We start from the raw sequence: 20302 nt of genomic DNA on the forward strand, positions 1-20302 counted from the left end.
GAAAGTCTTTAATCTGGTTACCATAACTGAAATTTTGACCACGTAAATGATTTTTCTTCACCTTATTTGGGTTTCAAAGCCATGGACAGAACCTTTCTTTGGGAGTGAACCTAATGGAATTAACCAAACGTAAAGAGATGTTGACCTGAAACCATTATTATGGCAAAGAAAATAATCTAAAAGGTCAATCCACTGCATCTTGTGTCCCTAAAAGGATTATTTTAAAGTCAATTTTTTCACTGTTAGTATTAAAGCGGTCCACTCACCAGTCAGGAGGTTTGAACTCTGATTTGAACTGAGGTTTGCAGAGGCTTAACCAAAAATCCCTGCTAAATGCAGCTTTGGGGAGGAGCCGCTAAGTGCAACTGTGGCCAAGGTGAGAACTGCTGGCTTGTGCCTTGAACAGCAGGTACCAATGACAATCCTGCACACTGAGGGCTGGCCAGGGCCAGAAGAAAGCAAGTTTAAATTAGAAAAGGCTCCAGACTTCCCTGGTGGCACAGTGGTTAAGAATCTGCCTGCCAATGCGGGGGACACAGGTTCGATCCCTGGTCCAGGAAGATCCCACATGCCGAGGAGCAACTAACCCAGTGAGCCACAGCTACTGAGCCCGCGTGCTGCAACTACTGAAGCCCACCCTGGAACCCGTGCTCTGCAACAAGAGAAGCCATGGCAATGAGAAGCTCGTGCACCGCAACGAAGAGTAACCACAACTAGAGAAAGTCCGCACACAGCAACGAAGACCCAATGCAGCCAGTGAATGAATGAATAAATTAATAAATAAGAACAGGCAGATTGGAATCCAATCAAGAGAACAAATTCCTACAGGAAGCGAGTGGCCTAATAAGTGACTAAGTGACTAAAAATCTCCGGAGAGATTACGATTGGGATCCATCCCTGACACCTGCACTTCTTGAGGACTGTGTCTGGTTCATGTCTGTAGCTCCTTATGGTACCGAACACATAATACTAAGCACTCAAGATACATGTAGTGGAGTGAGTCTGGAGGACAGGTCTTCCTGTAAGGTCCACGAGGCCAAGGTCCTGTCTCTCCAGTACTCGGCACAGTGGGAGGTGTACAAGTTTGTTGAATGAAAAACATAAATTGATGAATAAATCCGTCAGTGAATGAATGGGCCAGATCATTCCTGCAGGGCTAAGATGCTTGATAATCCTGTAGAGGTGTTCACGTTTCTCTCTCGAACTCTACATAGTTTCTTTCCAGAAAGCGAAGTATCTTTCCTTCTCCTCCATCCCTGTATCAACTCTGAAACAAAGATTCTCTTACTTTTGGAGAAGCAGAGGCGCCTCTGATAACCCGTCCTCCTCATCAAATTCATGAAGCAATACCTTCATTAAGCCTCAACTACATAGTGCTCTGTTACGTGCCGTAGAAAAAGCTAGAAGGAGCAGGTTCCTGGGGTCTGGGAGCTAATGGCTTAAAGACTCCTGACAGGTGTGGCGCACGTAGTGTCAGCTGGGCTCTTGATCTCTTCCCTTCCCTTCTCATCCTCCTTGACAATCCAGTTTGCCCTTTTCAAGTAGAAGAAAAGGAGCGTGCAAGCAAAAGGCCCCCCTTTCCGAGGTGTGCCCTCCAGCCCTCACAAGCCCTGCTGGCTGCTCTAGCTGTCCTGTCTTGCTTTACACATGGACAGCTGTGAGGGCAGATTAAAAATCAGATGGTGTCTAAGGGACCAGATTTTCTCCCCCAGTTCTGCAGTCAGAAGTTGACTGTGAGGCTGGGGGGGTGAGGGCAACCGAGAGGGTGGGGAAAGCCCTTCCCAAGTGGAGCACAGTCTCGTTGCATCTGGTAGCACTGCAGAAAGCACTTCGCCAAGAGGCCACTGCACTGACAGCCCTCTATCTGGATCTTAACCAAACTTGTGCCTCTACAGATCTGAAATGTTCCACGATTCCATCACTGGCTGTGAAGCCCACAGGGGTCAAGTTACATGATGGGAAGTTCCTCCCAACTCCTAGACTCTGATTCTATTCGTGCTTGAAAATATCCTCCTCTGGTTTCCTCTGGTGAGTTATCTTTCTGGGGCCAAGTCTCTGCTTAGACCCTAATTTAATGCAGCTGTAGCCATAGCAACGAGGATTTCACTTTTGATGTGTTTGCTACTGGAATCAAGGTTCCAGTGCTGCCAAAAAATATAGGCCTTATATCAGGGCAAGTTCAGTTCCGTGAGCAAGAATATTAGTTATGCAGGTTCAGGAGGCTCTAAGATGAGAAGCAGAGTATTCTTATTAAATGCACTTTCTAAAATTCTAAAAATACCTTAACGACAGTTTTAAGGATAATTTAAAGTTATACACAATGCCACCATTCTAACAAACCTCGATGACATTCACATGCATATTTTTACATATTTTTGAACATTAAGACTATATAATCATTAATTGGCTGCTTTCATTTCATAGCACATCATAAGCATTTCTCCATGTTTCCATGTTGTCTTCATAAATATTACCTATGTTTTTTCTAGAGTAGACGTCTATAAAAACCTAAAAGAAACCATCTATTCAATGAGGGACTATAAATATAAATCCCTTGTAATCCAAAAACTTCTAGGCAATAGGAAAAAATAACATCTGAAATATGCGCAGCTGTGATATGGCAGGAGAAAATTGAATAAAGGGTATATTAGATGATTTTGCCTAAAAGCATGAGCACTGGACACTATTCTCTAGCTTCAGGACCTCTGGGAAATTAATCACTTTCCCTTTGCCTTAGTTTTTTTCCTCAGTGAGACACAGAGGGTAGGGTTGGGTGAACTTTAAAATCCTTTCCTGCTCTAAAATTTTACGTCCATGCCTTAAAGCAACTTTATTCTGAGGAATACAAGGAACTACAGGTATTTTAACGTACTCCTTAAAGCGGTACAGTGGAAATACACTGGCTTGTGTCTCTCGTTGCCCTTTTATGGGAAGTGACCTCTCCAATACGTGTGGTTTCAGTAGCAGGATCCTGGCAGTCCCTTCTTCCTGAGCCAGGGTGGATTATTCCAGAAGTGGTAGCCATCTTTCAGCCACGTGGACAGAGAGACAGCGGAAGTTGGTCTCCCAAAAGAAGGGAGCAAGCAGATATGCAGGGAGATGCAGAAATCAAAGACAAAAACCTCCCCAGCTCTTCCTAAGATCAGGTTTAATGAGATATTCTGTATCCCTGACAAGGTTCTACCAAAAGAGTCACGCCCCTTATTTCACTGGTATGTCTCGCCTCACGAAATGTACCCATAGTTACCAGTCTCTGTTAAGAGTCCCCAGTATTACTACACCTTTACATGCCTCTTGGTAACTTAAAAAGAAAGCAGTATTATTTGCTCCATCTGTAGGCGAGGAACAGAGGCAATGAGCTTGTAAAAACCCAAGTAACACAGAAATGTCCTGGCTGAGCTAGAGCTTAATCCACAGACCACTGCTGAGCACAAAGATGACCTGTGACTTATTTCTGACCCTGCAGCTTAACTGCTGTCTGACAGTGTGGGAAACCATGAGAAGGAGCGAGAACTCTCAGAACTTCAGCATTTTCAGAAACGAACCCGTTTCTAAATGAGCTTGGGGTTCTGGGCAAAAACAGGCTCCAGGTTTTTAGTTTTTGACCCTTGGATATATCTTTATGACCCAGAGAGCCTCTCAATTCATTCCGCCTTCAATGCTAGGGACTTGGATTCCTGGCCCCAAGAGATGGGGTCTGGTCTTTTGGTGGTTTTCCCTCAGTCCAGCCCTAATGAGTGCCCTCTTATGCATGCAGAGATGCTAACAGAGATAGGTAACATGGAAGCTGGGAACTGAGTCCAGCCAGAATGTTGAAAGCATTAAAGAGCTAAAGATTAGATTAGGACTGATGTGGTAAGTTCAGAATACTGAGGGGGCAACTGGAACCTTAAAATAGGATAGACAGCTGAAAACATGAGCCTTCTTTTGTGCTTTGCCTTAATCTACCCACCTATCTGCAGGTCTAATCTATCAGGTATTTTACCATATACCAGAGATATTTCCTTCACTCCTTGGGGGAAGAGGGCAAGGAGGAATTGGTTCCATATGAAACAACATGATCTCCATTACGTTTGTAAATGAAAGCTTTGCAGCGCCTGCATGTGATAATTGTGTCTGTTCATTACACCATCTCTACCACCAGCAGCACCACCAAAAATCCTAACCTCAAAAACAGAGAAATTGGAAAGGGGAAGAAATGTATTCGATATACATCCAGCACCCAGGGATCAACGTACAACCGAGGTTTGATTTAAACAGGGAGGAAGTGAGGGGCAGATACAAAAACCTCTGACAATTCCAGTTATTTCAGCACAAACGTAAAGAACGTTCTTGGGTTTGTCTGCATCAAAACTTTCCCAAGGTTTCCCATAAGTGGCAGGAAGCTGCTTTGTTAAAGACCCTGAAAAGCCCTTTGGGACACACGGGGACAGTGCTCTATAGTTAAGTGTTCTCCAGTGGGCCCCAGCATGACAAACCCTAATGGTTCCAGAGGAACCCTTAAAGCCTACCGTGTCAATGAGCTCCCCCAAGCACAGGGATTTAGAGTTATGGATTTAGACCTCTTAACCCTTCTCCTCCCCCCTCAAAATACCTTAAAGATCCTTTTCTCCCGCGGGAGGAGCTGTTAGAGCCAGTGTCTGGTTAAGAGATCTTTGGGAAGTCACGTGTCGACATAGTTCCAGGACGTCTAATGAAGACTCTGCATTCAGCTGAAACCCCCCTTTCACGTTACCATAAGCCAGGTGGAAGGGCCAGAACCACGGTGACCCCCACCAAAATGAAGAAGAGGCCTCGTGGTGGGGGCGGGGGAGTCCTCACTTCATTTCTGGGTGTGGTCTGTATAGCTATGTGATCTTGGAAACAACAGCTACGTTCTTGGTGCTTTCGTTTTTATACCTATCAAGTACTGATGTGGCAAGTTATCTTGCGAGTTTACATTCAGGAGTACCTTAAAATAAAAGTAGATGATCTGACGAAAGAGTTTTACAGCCAAAATAACAAAATGGACAGATGAGAACCCATTCCATCAATAAGGCCCTTCCTGCTATCAGTCCCTCTGAGAGATGTGCGAGTTCTTTCGGACCACAAGGGAAAACCTGGAATTAACTCCGCATTTTCTGACCTCAGTGGTTACAGTAACACACAAACATGATATCAAGTGGATGATCCCAAACTCTATATATTTAGAATGGTGACCATACGCTATTATTCTGAAAGGGATTTATTGCAATTGTGTTTTGCTGGTGACTCAATGTGCTTCATTCCCCAAGCACGCACTGCCAATGAGGGCTGAGAACCCAATGCACATAGCTACAGATGCTGGCTTATTACTGGAAATTATTCAAGCCAATTTATGTGAAAATGTGAACTGTGATTGTAAAAAAGTATAGTTCCAGAAGAATTAGAGAAACTTTAGTGGCTTGAAAGCATTAAAGAGCTTTTTCAAGATCCTAAAACTACGAAAACAGCTCTGTTACCTGGTCTTATGTTCACACCATCCTATTGGTCTCAAAAGCTCAGTTCATTCCCCACCTGTGGCTAAACAGGTTCCAGGGTACAGCACTATACACAGCATAGCATTGGGGAAACTTCTGGGATAATGACTGTAACAGAACTGGAAATGATTATTTCCTAATAAAAGCTACGTCCTGCCCATGTGCTCATGCCAACAGGCTATGCTGAGATGGCAAAGTGAGGTACTTTTTTGGGGCCCAAATTTTCCATCACTCTTTTTCTTGTATAGCCAGGGAATTCTTTTCATTTTCAAATTTAACTCTGGTTTTAAGATGGAAAAGCAACGGGATCTTTTAATAGAAAAGTGCTTTGTTTCCTTGTTACAAACATCTGCCTTCCCAGAAAGAGGAAAGCCAATGTTTATTGTAAAGTTTATTTAAAAAGGTGATTTCACATATACCATTCAGTAACAGGGGAAATAACCACCTTTAATTTTTTTATTTTCAGATTTTTTAATGGTTTCAGAATTTGGCCAGCACTGCTATGTCCCCTCAAAGCGCCAGGGGGCCCGTTGCAACACATCTTTGACCTTCGCCACTCAGAAGCAATGCGGAGACGGCTAAAATGTGGACAAGGCGATACGACACTGAACGCATCGTAAGTTAGATACTTGGAAAGCTGTAAGGACTTGCAAGGCCATCGCCGATTAGAAAGTCACACTGTTTGGGGCTCATGGGACTCAGGTGTTTCTGACCAACGTGGAACTTCTCCTACTCCCTGGAAGGGGATGAGTGCAAGTTTCATAAAGACAGTTTTAGACGAGACAACTATCCGCACTCAACTCAACCTTTCGCCTGGATCTAGATTCCTCAAAGGAGGCAACAGCCTTGGCAGGAGGTATACGGTTTTTCTGCTCCGTTTCTCCTCACTCTTTAAACTTGAGGGTGTTGCCCCAGAGATTTCCTGGCCCCACAGCTTCAACTTCATTTCTCTGTTAGACAGAAAGCGGCCAATTCTTCAAGGATTACAGAGGATTAGTCACATCACTAGAAAAGCACTAGTTCTTCAGAGACAATAGTATCTCTGTGAGCAGGTGAAAAAAAGTCAGTGGGGAATTGACAGGCCATTGGCCAATTTGTCAGTTTCTGAAAACCAAGGCGATATGAAAACCTTTTAACCTAAGTAGGAACGAAAAGGGAATCTGGCCGTCAGCTGGTAGAAGCAACAACAAGCCCTTAATCACAAGCCCTGTAAGAAGATAGTTAAGGCGATTACTAACCCACAATAAAATATCAAAATTGCAAAAACATTGGCAAATCTGTTTTCTTTCAATTACTGGCTTTGTACTTTAAGTATTCTTATATCTCAGGTCGCTGAGTTGACATGAAGATTAAAGTAATCCTTTTGGGGATATTTTCATAATTTTCTCAACCAGGAGAACGTCAAGGGAGTGCGTCTTTCTTTGCGTTTTAGGTTTTATCAACAGTTATTTACATGGCTGTATCCTTAAAACTTCTCCCTGTACTTAAGTGTTGGAGTACACAACCCCCACGCCAAATGCCTGTTTAATTCTAAGTTGGAAATCGAGAATCACTGTTGACTCTGTCTTCTTCATCTCTGTGACTAATCGGTTATGAAGCTCTCTCACATTAGAAGTCCTTTGAAATTCATATTTCTCTTCTGTATCACTGCTCTGCTCAGTACATGCCCACATCAAGTTATTTCAAGAATACTGCTTTACCACAAATACAATCCTTTAAACAAGAACAACCTAATCCATTGTACACGGACCACCAAACTAATCTTCCTAAGATATCACCAGCATCATGTCACTCTCAGCACTGGAAACCTTTGAAGGCTTCCCGGAACTCAGCCATCTCTTGGTCTAAGTTTCTGAAACTTTCTATTTTAGTCAGGTAGCCCAACACACTGAACCTGGTTTGTACTATCTTATCCTGGTCCTCCTAATGAATTCTACCTAATTGTAATGACCTCTCCCCGCCCGTCTATATCTCACCCAACTGGAAAGCCAACTATTCCTGAAAGTCTGATCTACGTGGTTTGAAATGAACCCATCATTTGAACTTGGACCTTGCTAATGAAATCACTATCTCTTGGGTCTGTGAGGCCCACTGGCATTTTCTCAGAGGTCTGTGAATTTTATCAGAATTTTTAAATTGTATGCTTTCATTTCAATGAAAATCTAAAATAATGATTCTACCAGTTACCTAGATCAGATTTCTCTTTAGCAGTGACATTTTGAAACTAGAAAGCATTCTTACAGAGTAGTACTTTTCTTAATATTTCAGGGATATATGGTATCTATGATGAGCCTCTACTATTAGAAGGGTCTAAGAACATCTTTCTTCTAAGAGAAATCTGTAAATGTATCTGACAATCATGTACTGTCACGTGACATGTCTTCCCTATTGTTGTCTTGAACTGTTATTTAAGTCCTTTATTAGAATTTGTTTTTTCATGTTTCTATGTCTTATCTTCCCAAACAGATGGTAAACTCTCTGGGGACAGGGATTACGACTTAGACGTCTCTGAATTCCTGATGCAACAAACCTAATCTTGCAAAGAGCAAGTGCTTGGTCAAAATTGGTTGCTCTGGTTTTGACCATGAAGGGCTGATCTGGTTCACATGGGATGCTAGAGGTGCCTAAAACAATGAGGTCACAGTTTCACTGGATATCCAACTGAAAATTATGGAAAGAGAGTACTCAAACTGTCCCAACGTGAGTGAGCCTCCCCTGCACTGGGGCTGCATGGGTTGGAAACATTTCCCATCCAGTCACAGGGCTCCCAGGTGATGCTTTTCATACAACAAAGGTTTTCATTATTCCTTTCTTCCAGTGAGACAATAAAAATCAAAACCATTTATTGGCACTAGGCAAAATTGAAGTATTTCTTTCTCATAACTGGTAAGAGGTACTAGAATTAAAAAATGGTGTTGAAACTGATCTGTTAATATTTCTGGTAAATCCTTAATCTGTGTTAATTTCATGCTATCATACAGAGACTCCCTGAAGTACCATTCATCTCCCATATGAACAGGGTGGTCCTGTGTGTCATCCTATAGACATCATTAGTAGCAAAATGAAGCCAGAAGGTGTCAAGGAGAGAGGATTAGAAGAAGCAGAGAACCTCAAAATGGGATTTTCCCCCTTGAGGACTGGGAGAGGAGTGGAAAATTAATTGGCCCCTATCCATGCACAGTGCTTCATTGATTACCTGAAATCTTCCCATGCAAGTATGTAGAGTTGATTTATATGGATTTACAGAGTGTACTTTACCATGTTAGTGCAGAACTCAGGCAACAATCAACAGCAGAGGCCAGCACAAATGAAGCCACGGATTAATTTACTAGAAGAAAGAGTATTCTTTAACGAGTTCCTCCCCCTTGTTGCTACCTGGAGACAGGAACGGGATCAACCAAGGAGGACTAGGACCTGAGACTGCTGATGGGATGTGAACTAATCCTGTGGTTCAGTGAACGCCATTCTGCACCACAGACAGAGACCTGTGCAGTTTCACGAAAAGCCAAAGATGAAGGCTGGAAATCGCTTGGATTTTACAAACCGGCAACAGATAAATACATAAATAAATGCAGACACATTTTACTTTGTAAAAGATCATTCCAAAGAAAGTGCTAGGACTAGGGAAGAAAGTAGGCAGTTGCGGGGACAAATGATAAACTTCTTGCAAAACAGCCTGCCCTACGCCTCACGTCTCAACTAACAGAAGGGGACAGGGAAGGTGGCGTTAGGAAGAACATCACTAACGCTAGGGCAAACGAGGAAGCTTTTCTTCCTCTGTGAACTGTTCTTTGTTCAAGTGCTACTGCGCGTTCAGCAATGAAAGTTAATTAACACGCAGCACACTGCTGCCTGGAATGTCTTACGTAATTATACCTGGAGTCTAATCAGGTAACTCTCCACTCTTCCTTGGCTCAATCACCCAAGCTACACTCTCAAAGTGTGGCCAGCATTCATTTAGGAAGGCTTGTGACATGCCTGTGAAACTGAAAAGTTGTCCCTTTCAACATGTTGGGTATACTAACAGCCTAAATGAGCTTTCCCGTGTGCCTTTCACGCAGAAACTGAAACCTTGAGAGTTTCATCTCCCCCGATTCCTTTGGATTTTCTTCTGGGGTTACACAGATTCCAGAACAGCATGGCAGGGAGAATTATATTTTGTTGATAACAGTGTCAGGCCAACATGCATTGAGGTATTTGTGTTGTTATTTACTTAACTTTTTTAGGATGAAATATTGTTAATATTAACTCAGCGTTGATAGAATTCTGAGAAATTAAAATTTTTGTTCCTTAGGCTTTTCTGGAATTTTCCAAACATTTTACAATGAGGAAGTATTATCTTGATGCTCATAAAAATGTAGGGAGGAAAAGAAAAATTGGTAAAAGACTCCTCCACAAAACGGTCCCATCCTTAATTTTCCCACAGTAATGTATGAATGACTACCATGTAATATACACAGTGTAACTTACTACTACAGGGTTTTATTTCAGAATTTAAAACACTGTGTGCAATAAAATACTAACCTGCAACAGCTTTCATTTAGACTATCAAATTGAACAAGTGTGCAAGCTATGTTGTAAATCGCCCCCAAGTATGTACAACTCAGTCAAACAGGGTACAGGTTGCAGTGACACGTGACATGACAAGAGCTGTAACCAGTAAAGGTTAACAATAGATGACGTTTATGTTTTTCTCTGACCACCATTGTAAGTGACACCGTACATCACCCCTGAGATTTGTCACTTGGGCTTGGCACACCTTTGGTGAAAATGAGAAAGGGAACAGCATGTCCCCAAATCTGTTGATCCCAGGAACAGGAAGTTCACCGGAGCTGAATGTCACTCAACGTATCCTGAAAACTGGTGGGAGGGGAGGGAGGATTGGGGGGAGAAGCAGAAGTTAATTAGCTGCGATGCCTGGGTCCACTGCTAGGATCAGCCAAGCTACCCAACTGGTGGGCCAAGCCAAAGGGATCAGAAACAAGTCGACTATTGCCAAGTTCACACTCTGCCCGAAGCGGCTGTCAACTAATGATAGATTAGACAAATCTGATTGCTCTATCAAAACATTCATCTCAAATCTTGATTAGTAAGCCTATTGAATTATGATTAATTCACAAGGGTGCTGCTGACAGATAAGATACTTTATCTGACAATGTGTACTAGTTACTTTGCCTGAAGCAAAAAAAAACCCCAACACAAAACAAAACACAAATTCCTGAAGTTGCTAATAAAATAAACAGTATCAAGTACAGCACATTGAGAAGGATAATGAGGCTAAGTGTACCTTTTAATTTAATAAAGAGCTTGTTTGTGAGAACCCAGCCTTGATACAAAAAAAACAAGAGGGATTAAGGGAGAGACATATACTGGGAACAATATATTGCAAACAAGAGAACCCCAGGGCGCCCTCTTGCCTTTTCAGCAGGGAGTGTGTAAGAGCTGGGAACTTGGGGGTTGCTGTAGGAGGTGTCACCCTCAGTTTGGTGACATCCCAGTTACTCAGGGCAGATGCAGAGCAGAACTGGCCTGCCTTTTTCAACATTATCATCCAGTTACTCTCCTTGTCTCTGGGATGAAGATATCTGCACATAGAAATATTCAGCAGACCTAAGCCATTGGGATTTTCTGAAGGTGGATGTTATTTTTTTTTAATTTTTAATTTTTATTATAAATTTTGAGATCTTTGAATTTTTAATCTTTGGGATGTTATTTTTTGTTATTGTTAGGAACTGAAATGAGGAGGAGGGAAAGAACTAGTACTTTTGTGTTTTGTTTTCTTAAGAAAAGGGATTACAATGAGTGTTTTAAAATATTTTCCTTTCTTTTTCTTTTACTTTGTCTGAAGCAAGGAAATCTTCAACATGATATACGTTAAAGTCTGAGTTTAGTACTTAATGACTAAATGACTCAGGAAAAACTATCAGTATCTCTCATTCCCTTATCAAGCCAGTTCATCTCAAGCCCAAACCTAAACATTATCAATCAGCCCCGGTCCATTCACAGCTTTGTCAATTCTCCAAATTCAGCTGTGGTTGTTGTTGGGGGAAGGGAGGTACACAGTAAGAGGACGCTAAGTACTCAAAATCTGGTGTAATTTTAGATGGTATCATTATCTTATCCCGACCTTATGATTTTTCCAAAAGCCTAACGTCCTATAATCATGTTTCTCTTTAGCTAGTATTAACCTTCCGGTGACTTCTCTCTTTTCTTTCTCTCTCTCTCTCTCTCATAACTACCCTCTGTTAATCAATTGTGCACTGCAGATGGGGTCAAGGAAACCTACTTCCTCCTTTGATAGCCTCCAATGTTTCTACTCTTGGGGATAAAAGTGCTTTAAATGGCGTTATATTCTAGGAAAATCAATATATGATTACTGCAAAGATTTGTATTGATTGCCCTGTTGCATTGCAAAAAGGCTAAAGAAAAATGGCAAGGCACATTGGCCTTCAATTTCTACTCCACAGAGTTCGTTGTGATGTTTGGGGCAAGAAGAAAATGTTGGAACTTTATTTGATGACCGAAAGTTTTCATCATTCAATCCACTTACTTTTCTCTCTACCTGAGAAAACACTTCATTATAACTCTCTCGGCTTCTCGTCTATAATACTGGTGACCTCAGGGACTCCCAGGAGACTGCTGAAGAGTGTCCACTCCCCACAAGGCGGCTGTGTCTGAAACTGCTGGTTCCCTTCCTAGCATCCATCCTCCTCTTCTCCCTCCCTTACCGAATCCTGCTTCTGTTGGGAGCAGCACTGTACTCAGCTGAGAAGTATTTCTCTTTCCTTTACAGACAGGTGTGACTAAGTAACACGGTCTTGACTAATGGCATCTAGGTAGAGAGGCTGTTGGGTAAAGGATTCTGGGAAGGTCCCTTAAAAGGCGGGTAGGGGGGTGACTCCACTGCCAGGCACATTTGCCTTCCCTCCTTTCTTCCTTCTTCCAACCTGGAATGTAGATGAGATATTAGGAGCTGGAACAGCTCTCTTGTGACCATGAAGGAAACCTGAAATAGAAACCATGTCAAAAGTCTGGCAGAGCAGAAAGACTGAAGGCGCCATGAACATTGGTGATGTTGTGGAGTATTCACAACAGCCCCAGTCTTTGTGGATTTCTCTCACGTGAAGGAAATATACATCCCTATAAGGTTGAAGACACTGTCTTTCAGGTCTGCAATATTTGCAGCCAAACGTGAGACATTTCTCCTGCAAAATGCCTGAGTCTTCAATGTCATAATGAGTTACGTTTATCTTTAGGAATAATGTTATAGTCAATGGCCACTGGGTGCCAAATACTTCATGGTGTCTGTCATCATTTAGTTGCTTTTCTAATCATTAGTATTGAGGAATTACTACAGTAATACACTTATTTATTTATTAAGATTTCAGCTAAGCCAGAGCTGGATTCTTTAAAAATTTATTTTATATAGAAGCAGAAACTTACGAGTTTTTTCATTTCATTTTGTTTTGTTTTTTTTGGCTGTGCTTGCTGGCTTGTGGGATCTTAGTTCCCTGACCAGAGATTAACCCTGGCAGTCCAGTGGTTAAGACTCCTGCAGTGAGAGCGTGGAGTCCTAACCACTGGACTGCCTGGGAATTCCCAGTAGTACGGTCTTTTAAAAGTTCAGTATATCTTTGTTATTTCTAGCTGTGTAGTCTCTCCTTTCTTATCACTTCTTCTAGTAATAGGACTCCAATTCTCTTCTGGGAAACTGCTTCCCTCAGGAGTGGACAGTCTTATGGGACTGCCATCAGGGTGCTCTGGCCGTCCCCAGTCGAGAAGCAGTCGCAAGATTCAGGCTGGGCCCCTTGAGACTTTGATTTTTGAGCAGAATGGAGCTCACTCCTTCCTGGTGAGAGTACCTGCTTTCCTGCTGCCCGGATCCTAGGAGCTGCACTGCTTCCTCTCCTGGCTGAGTTGTTTTTCATGGGTACTGTAAACCACCCCACAGCCTTCCATAAAAAGAACCTCTCCCTCCTGCCTTTTTTTTTTTTCTTAAGTGAGCCAACATTTGTTTCTGTTGCTTGCCACCAAAGAATTCTAACTCAGAAGTTATCAACAGAATGGAACTATGAGGCAGCCACTTTTCTTCTGTTTAAAAAAAGGTCTCAAGAAAGTGATTTCCACCCTCTGCCTGGGGTAGGTGATGCTCAGTTGAGGGCAGAGTCTGCCCAGGGGCTCCACGGTCACACAGGGCAAACTGCTCTGACTCCCTGCTTTGGAAGGCGCTGTACTCAAGTCTCAATAAGCTGCAACATATGCACTATGACAAAATCACCCCATGGAATAAAAAAAGTTGTCCCAGTTTTCCTTTGAATAAATTTGAAATCGATTTTCCAAAATTAAGAGACCCAGGAAACCAGTTCTTTGTCTTACTGAAAAACCGACAGACGCCTGACATCATTTAATGCAGAGCCCAGTACCTGAAAGTAGGGAACTTGGGTTCTCACTGAATGTAAGAATTGCAGGATGAGCACACCCTAACCCTAAGGCTTCAAGGCCCATTGAGAGAGTTCCGGAATAAGAGGTATTTTATTATCATAAATTAAGAGAGGGAGCTTCCAAAAGCCTCTGCTTTATAGACAGAATACTCATCACTACAAAGTTCTTCCTAATGGCTCACCGCCTAAGCAATGTAGATTTTTCACTGAATATGGACAGCAGTTGTTCATTATGGAGTCTTCTGACTATTTAAGCACTGATAGACTACAACATTTCCTTTAAAAACTGCCGCTTAAATAGGTGATATTAAATGAGGAGAAAAGCGTAATTTTAGTGATAATAATAGTAACACTGATAAAAGGTAACCTTTAGTTGCTTCCTGTCCCCAAAACTTTGAATATGTAAAGTAATATAATACTCAGTAATCCGTGAAGGAAGTATGACTATGATACCCTCTATTCAGATGGGGAATAACGAGGTTCAGATGAGGCAGAGAGGTTAAGTAACTTGCCAATGTCATTAGGTTTGTACACAGAAGAACCAGGATAAATCTCAATACTGCTGTGATAAAATTGTATATTCCTCCTACACTGCGGGTGGTAATATAAAATACTATAGTCCAGGAAGCAATTTGGTCATGTAAGGCAAAAAGTCACACATATGTTTATACCTTTTACTTAATAAGTACACTCCTAATAATATATTTCAGGGCAACAATCTAAACGAAGAAAACACCTAAAGAGATTTTTATTGCAGCATTATTCATAAGAGTGAAACTAAGTGGAAGTCACCCAATTTTTCAATAATGGGGACTGATTAAATAAAATACACTATTGAAACTTAATGGACTACTATTATTACAAAAATGTATAACTATTAAATTATAAAGCAACATGGGAAACACTGGTGTTAAATAAAAAAGCAGAATACAAAATTATATGTATTCAGGCTTCTCTGGTGGCACAGTGGTTGAGAATCCGCCTGTCAATGCAGGGGACACGGGTTCGATCCCTGTTCTGGGAAGATCCCACATGCCGACAGCAACTAAGCCCATGTGCCACAACTACTGAGCCCACACGCTGCAACTACTGAAGCCCGTGAGCCTAGAGCCCGTGCTCCACAAGAGAAGCCACTGCAATGAGAAACCCGCACATCGCAATGAAGAGTAGCTCCCGCTCACCACAACTTGAGAAAGCCCATGTGCAGCAGTGAAGACCCAATGCATCCAAAAATAAATAATAAAATAAATCTTAAAAAAAAATTATATGTATTCAACGATGGCACCTAGATTCAACACTATATTCATATGGCCCATGGCTGGAAATTAACTTCAAAATGAAAATGGTTGTGTTAGGACAGTGGGACTGTGGCTAAGTGACCCCCCGCCCCCCAGGCCTGGTTTTTCTCTATCATTTTTAAAATCTCAAGAAGGGTGAAAAATAACACAGGAAAAATGCTTCCAAGAAAGGGAAGAGAAATGGCACCAAGTTTCCACTACCCCTGGATGCTTCTGGATCTTGATTGGGAAAGTCTATCGTCACCCCTTCACTGTAGATTAACTAGAAAGCTCCGAAGGAGGGGAAGCTTAGCCACGCAAGGCTCTTTATCCAGTCAAGGTAAATGAAGTTCGGCTGGTCAGGAGAGTAAATAAGATTAGTTATGGGCTCCAGGTCACCCACTCATGGAGGTCAGCGAGTGTGAGATTATTATCCTTGGTAGAAGAGCAGCAAAATAGCATTAAGGAATAAATTAATGAAAAAGGTAGAAGATTATTTGAACTAAAGCCCTAATCAGTTTAGAGATTTCACTCAACTGCTCTACTGGCCATCAGTCAAGCTCACAAAACAAATATGCTTGTTCTCTTAAGTAATTCCAGGAGATCTCCCTTTCTTGCTTCAAAGACATCCAATCTAAGGCAAGTCATGAATAAAGTTACGCCAGTTTGCTGCTACACCTCATACAAAACCCACTGAAGCATTAAGGTGCATGCTACTAAAATAGTAAAGCAGACTATTTATACTAGACGCATAATTGCTAGTCCTATTTGGCCTCTGATTCCAAATAGAACATCATTCTATATCCATTCAGAAACACTGAATTCACCAATGTGCAAACTGCATATTTTATTAAATAAACACAAACTGGGAGATAATGACATACATTTGTTTTCATTACAAGGAGTAATGCAATATTTCTCCAAGGCTTACTGCATTAGCATTTCTTGCCACGTTTCAAATGCCTTTGAACTTTCTGAAAAGCTACATCTGTTAGCTCCTGTGTATACAGCTGAAAGTTACCAAGTGAATTAAGTTTTAATATAAATTGCTTTGTTCACTATTAAGATTGATGTTGGACACACTGTACTGTAAGTTGCAAACTGCAATTACAATTCGTTGCAATTATCTGTGGTTGTTAATAGCACAAGATAGCATGTCACTTTCTACCGAGTGTATAATTTATCATTTGTGTGTTTTTTTCTTCGTGAACTCTTGTGGTATTCCAAATGTATAATCTTGTTGTATTTATTTCCCAGTGGTCCAACAAAATGCACAGCAAGTGCTGACTAGAACAAACTAAAAAGCACTGCTATTGACAAGCCGTCACTTGAGCGGTAATGAACATTCTGCCTCCACTTTCACCTCAACCAACCGGCAGCTTTAATTTATGATAAAGCAAAGGAGAGGCAACCTCCAGGTTTATTATACCCTCAGTGCTGTTTCAAATAAAGTAATTAGAAGGTCAAGAGACAGGTCTGGAAAGCCAAATATAAATGCAACCCTTCTGTACCGACATTGGGGGAAAAAAAAAAGCCTAGTGTGTTCAAAGAGCATTTTATCCATCCTTCTTCTCCAGAGCGGGGCAAGTCAATTTTTTTTTTCCAATACTACCATAACCAATCAGAAACAGTGGCAACTCCATTCTTTCACTCTCTAATTTGCTCCATATGGACTACGGGCAGCACACCTAAGAGATACTGTCCCTAGGAGAACATGATGAACTAGTCCCCCAAAACTGTTCTGAACTGCAAACTTAGGACAGGTGATTTGTTTATTTTATTTTTTAATAAAGAAAAATTCAATAGGTGAATGATGGAAAGGTTCTGGAGAAACCCTAGTAATGTAACAATAGCCACCCCCCCCCAAAAAAAAACTTAAAAATTCTATTAAGACCTTTCACTTAAAATTTTTTCTTGAACAAAACATCTGAGGGAAAGGAGTTAACTTGGAAAAAAAATTACCCTTTCAATATATTTTGTTATCAGCAATGGGAAAAACAATTACAATAATCTAGCATGCTGTTTCTAAGGAACTGTCTGTAATAGCATTCTTCATTTCAAAGGTTCCTAATTTTACATATGTTGTAGTCTGTTTGCTGTCCTCTATACCTTTTTTTCTCCTAGATAGCAATGACATCATGCTAAAAAAAAAAAAAAAAAAAGGCTGTGAAACCCAATGGACCTTGCCTTTATACGCAGTGTACCTTCTGGGGACTAAGTTAGAACATTTTAAGAACCACATTCTCTTGAGGTTTGGTTGTTTTTTTTCCACTTTTTTTTTCTCTTTTTCTTCTTTTTTCCCCTCATATTCTCTCTTTTAAGCTAGCTGCCTTCAAATATCTTCATCCATGGATCACTTCAGTGGGAGATAAAGTCCCAGGAATCTAGGCCATCTCTCCCCATAAGCCTACAGGTTCAAACCCTCCTCCTGGCCCCTAAATGAAAGGAAGGGATAGGGAGGAGGAGAGAAGGGTGGAAAGGGGAGAGGGGAAGGAAGCGCCCAGGGAAGAAGGGAGAGAAGGTGAGGCCAAGAAGGAGACCAAACCAGAACTCGACTGGCTTCTGCACAGGTAGCTCTAGAATAGCTACCAAATGATACAAATCATTCTTGGTGTCATAACCTATAAAAACACAAATAGCTACTTAAAGGCTATCACATTCATCTTGATCCACCTCTTTCGGGGGACTGTGGATCTTAGGCTCCCAAAGCCTTTTGAAATAGCATTTTGTTGTGTCATTTTTGCTTCAAGTACTTTCTACCATTGTCTGTCCAAGGAGTTGGTATAATTACACTTGATTATGTAAGTGATGGAAATGTATGTAATCTCATAATTAGAACATGTAATTATGTTGTAAAAATCCTTATGAAACTGTAAAACAGAAACCATACAAGAATAGTAGGTGGGGTTTCTTTTCCTTTTTTTTTTTTTTTTTTTTTGATCTCCACCCAGAAAAACAACTGAAGCAATGATTCCATCATGGTGTGGTAGGAAATGGGTACCTTTGGGGCCCTCATCTACCTAGGTGAAGGAATGGGTAGCTTTGATCCCAAATCACCTTGATAGCCCTGGTGCCAAATAGTATTTGGAAGTCAGGCACTAATATGGAGACAACAACTGTATCATATGACCAACTGTGTATATGAAATGCAAAATAGTACTGAATTTCTGAGGCATATAGCATTTAGGCTGGTTTCTTCAACACAGGAACATGTTTGTTGGTTTTTTTTTTTTTTTCTGTTGCTTCAAAAATCTTTTTTCTTATTTATTTTACACTAAAATATAATCTGTACCATTACTGGGGAAATAGGTATAGAAATAAACTAGATTCTTTTCAAACTACTCTCTGAGGCAGGAATTGCAGCCATTTTCTGCAAGGAGTTAAAACAAGAAGAATGTGACTGACCTGAATCCCTCCACTCCCCTCTTCTTCCCTGGTCTTTCCCTGGAGGCCCTCATGGAGTGAAATAGTCACCCTGCTGGGCTGTGCTGTGGAATCAGATGCACAGAGCCTGAGAGAGTCACACTGGACAGCAAGGCTGGTTTCACGAGGCTGTAAACCTTCAGTGTCAGCAGAAGCCCTGACTATGGCATTACTAGATGTCAAATCTTTACCAAACAGGAAATTCCCCCACGTCTACCTCTTGCCCATAGGAGACCTCGGCACCAAAAATATATAAAAACAGAGGAGTTCCTGGTTTCTGTCTTAGGGGCCCAGCACTGAGGTCGGTTTTTAGGAAAATGTCAAGGAAACAAGGAGGGTGATCACGGTACATGAGGACCTTACAAGTACTGCCCAGTATGGGCCAAAGCCCAGACTTACATATACTTTGCATATATCCATTAAATGCATGAACTGTTACTAAAGAATTTTAAATGGTTCTGAGAGCATGCCAGAGACTGAAGAAAGAAAAGCACAGCGTCTGTGGGAGGCCCTGTTGCTTACCTCCCCGACAACCATTTCCTTCTTGTTCCTTTCTAACAGAACTTTTATTTTATTCAGGTATTCAACATTCAGAGGAAATGTACTCCAATGCCAGCTCAGGAGGAAGTCTTGGTTAATAAGCCAATAATGGTGTTCCCACTTCCCTTGCCAGTCTTTGGTTTAGGAGGAGACATTGGACCCAGACCTGGGCTATGAAACCAGAGGGAAGGTGAGTTGGGAGTTCCTTTGAAGGATTTTCTCACTCTGGAAAAGGAGACACTAGAAGGGTTGATGTCCTTCCAATTGCTGTTGCTTCTACATCTGGATGTGATGCCTGGAGCAGCTGCAGCCATTTGAAACACAAAGGAAGCCAGAATAAGGGTAAAGGTTACCATGGCAGAACTTAGAAGACTCCAGGTATTCAGTGACATCATTGGGCCTAAGATCATATCAAGCTACAGCTGTCCTACCTCTGAACTTCCTGTAATGTGAGACAATAATTGCCCTTGTTTAAGCCAACTTGAGTCAGAACACAATTTGATACTGTACCCATTTGTCCATTATGGAAGACTAGCATTTATATTTTTAGCTTAGCTATGAGCATAAATAACAACACATCTGAATTTAAATCTCATTCACTAAAACTAACCTGGTATCTGCATATATTACTGGTGTGGTTTTTTTCATTGGTATAATCCTTTTGGAGAGCAGTCTGTCAATATGTATCAAGAGTTATAAAGAGGCTTATAAATTTTGATCCAGTATTTCACTTTGGGCAATTTATCTCAGGGAAATAACCCTAACCATGGAGACATATATACTCTGTATTTGATAGAGTATTATTCCTCCATTAAAAATGATGATTAAAACTGTTAGTAAAGTGAAAAGCAATCACGACAAGTGAAAAAAAAAAGACTATAATAACACTAAAACAACAACAGCAAAGGTCAACATGTGTGTAGGTTTAAGAGCTCGAAAATACAACCTACAAAAAATGGTTACAGAGTTGGTGTCAGGGTGGGAGATTAGGGGTGAGTTCCTTTTTCCTGTTCTTCTCTTTCCAAATTTCCTAAATAAGAAAAAAAAAAAAAAAACCACACATATATATATTTGAAATTTCCACACTGCATTATTCAGCTGCTTAGTACAGTTTGTGGGCAAT

The 20302-nt window shown here is 41.2% G+C and overlaps 1 protein-coding gene across 3 annotated transcripts in view; it reads right to left on the minus strand.

Moving 5' to 3' along the window:
* FTO (FTO alpha-ketoglutarate dependent dioxygenase) overlaps positions 1-20302 on the minus strand; it is a 382583-nt gene that overhangs the window by 63287 nt on the left and 298994 nt on the right. Inside the window, exon 9 of one of the 3 annotated variants that reach the window (XM_057711123.1) lies at positions 17237-19483. The exons of the other annotated variants lie outside the window; for them this stretch is intronic. Coding sequence (XP_057567106.1) covers positions 19456-19483 — 28 coding nt within the window. The 3' untranslated portion in view covers positions 17237-19455. Of the gene's footprint in view, positions 1-17236; positions 19484-20302 lie in introns of those variants that run through there. 3 annotated transcript variants of the gene reach the window in all.

The sequence above is a fragment of the Hippopotamus amphibius genome, chromosome 16 (genome assembly GCF_030028045.1).
Source record: "Hippopotamus amphibius kiboko isolate mHipAmp2 chromosome 16, mHipAmp2.hap2, whole genome shotgun sequence".
NCBI classification, from domain to species: domain Eukaryota; kingdom Metazoa; phylum Chordata; class Mammalia; order Artiodactyla; family Hippopotamidae; genus Hippopotamus; species Hippopotamus amphibius.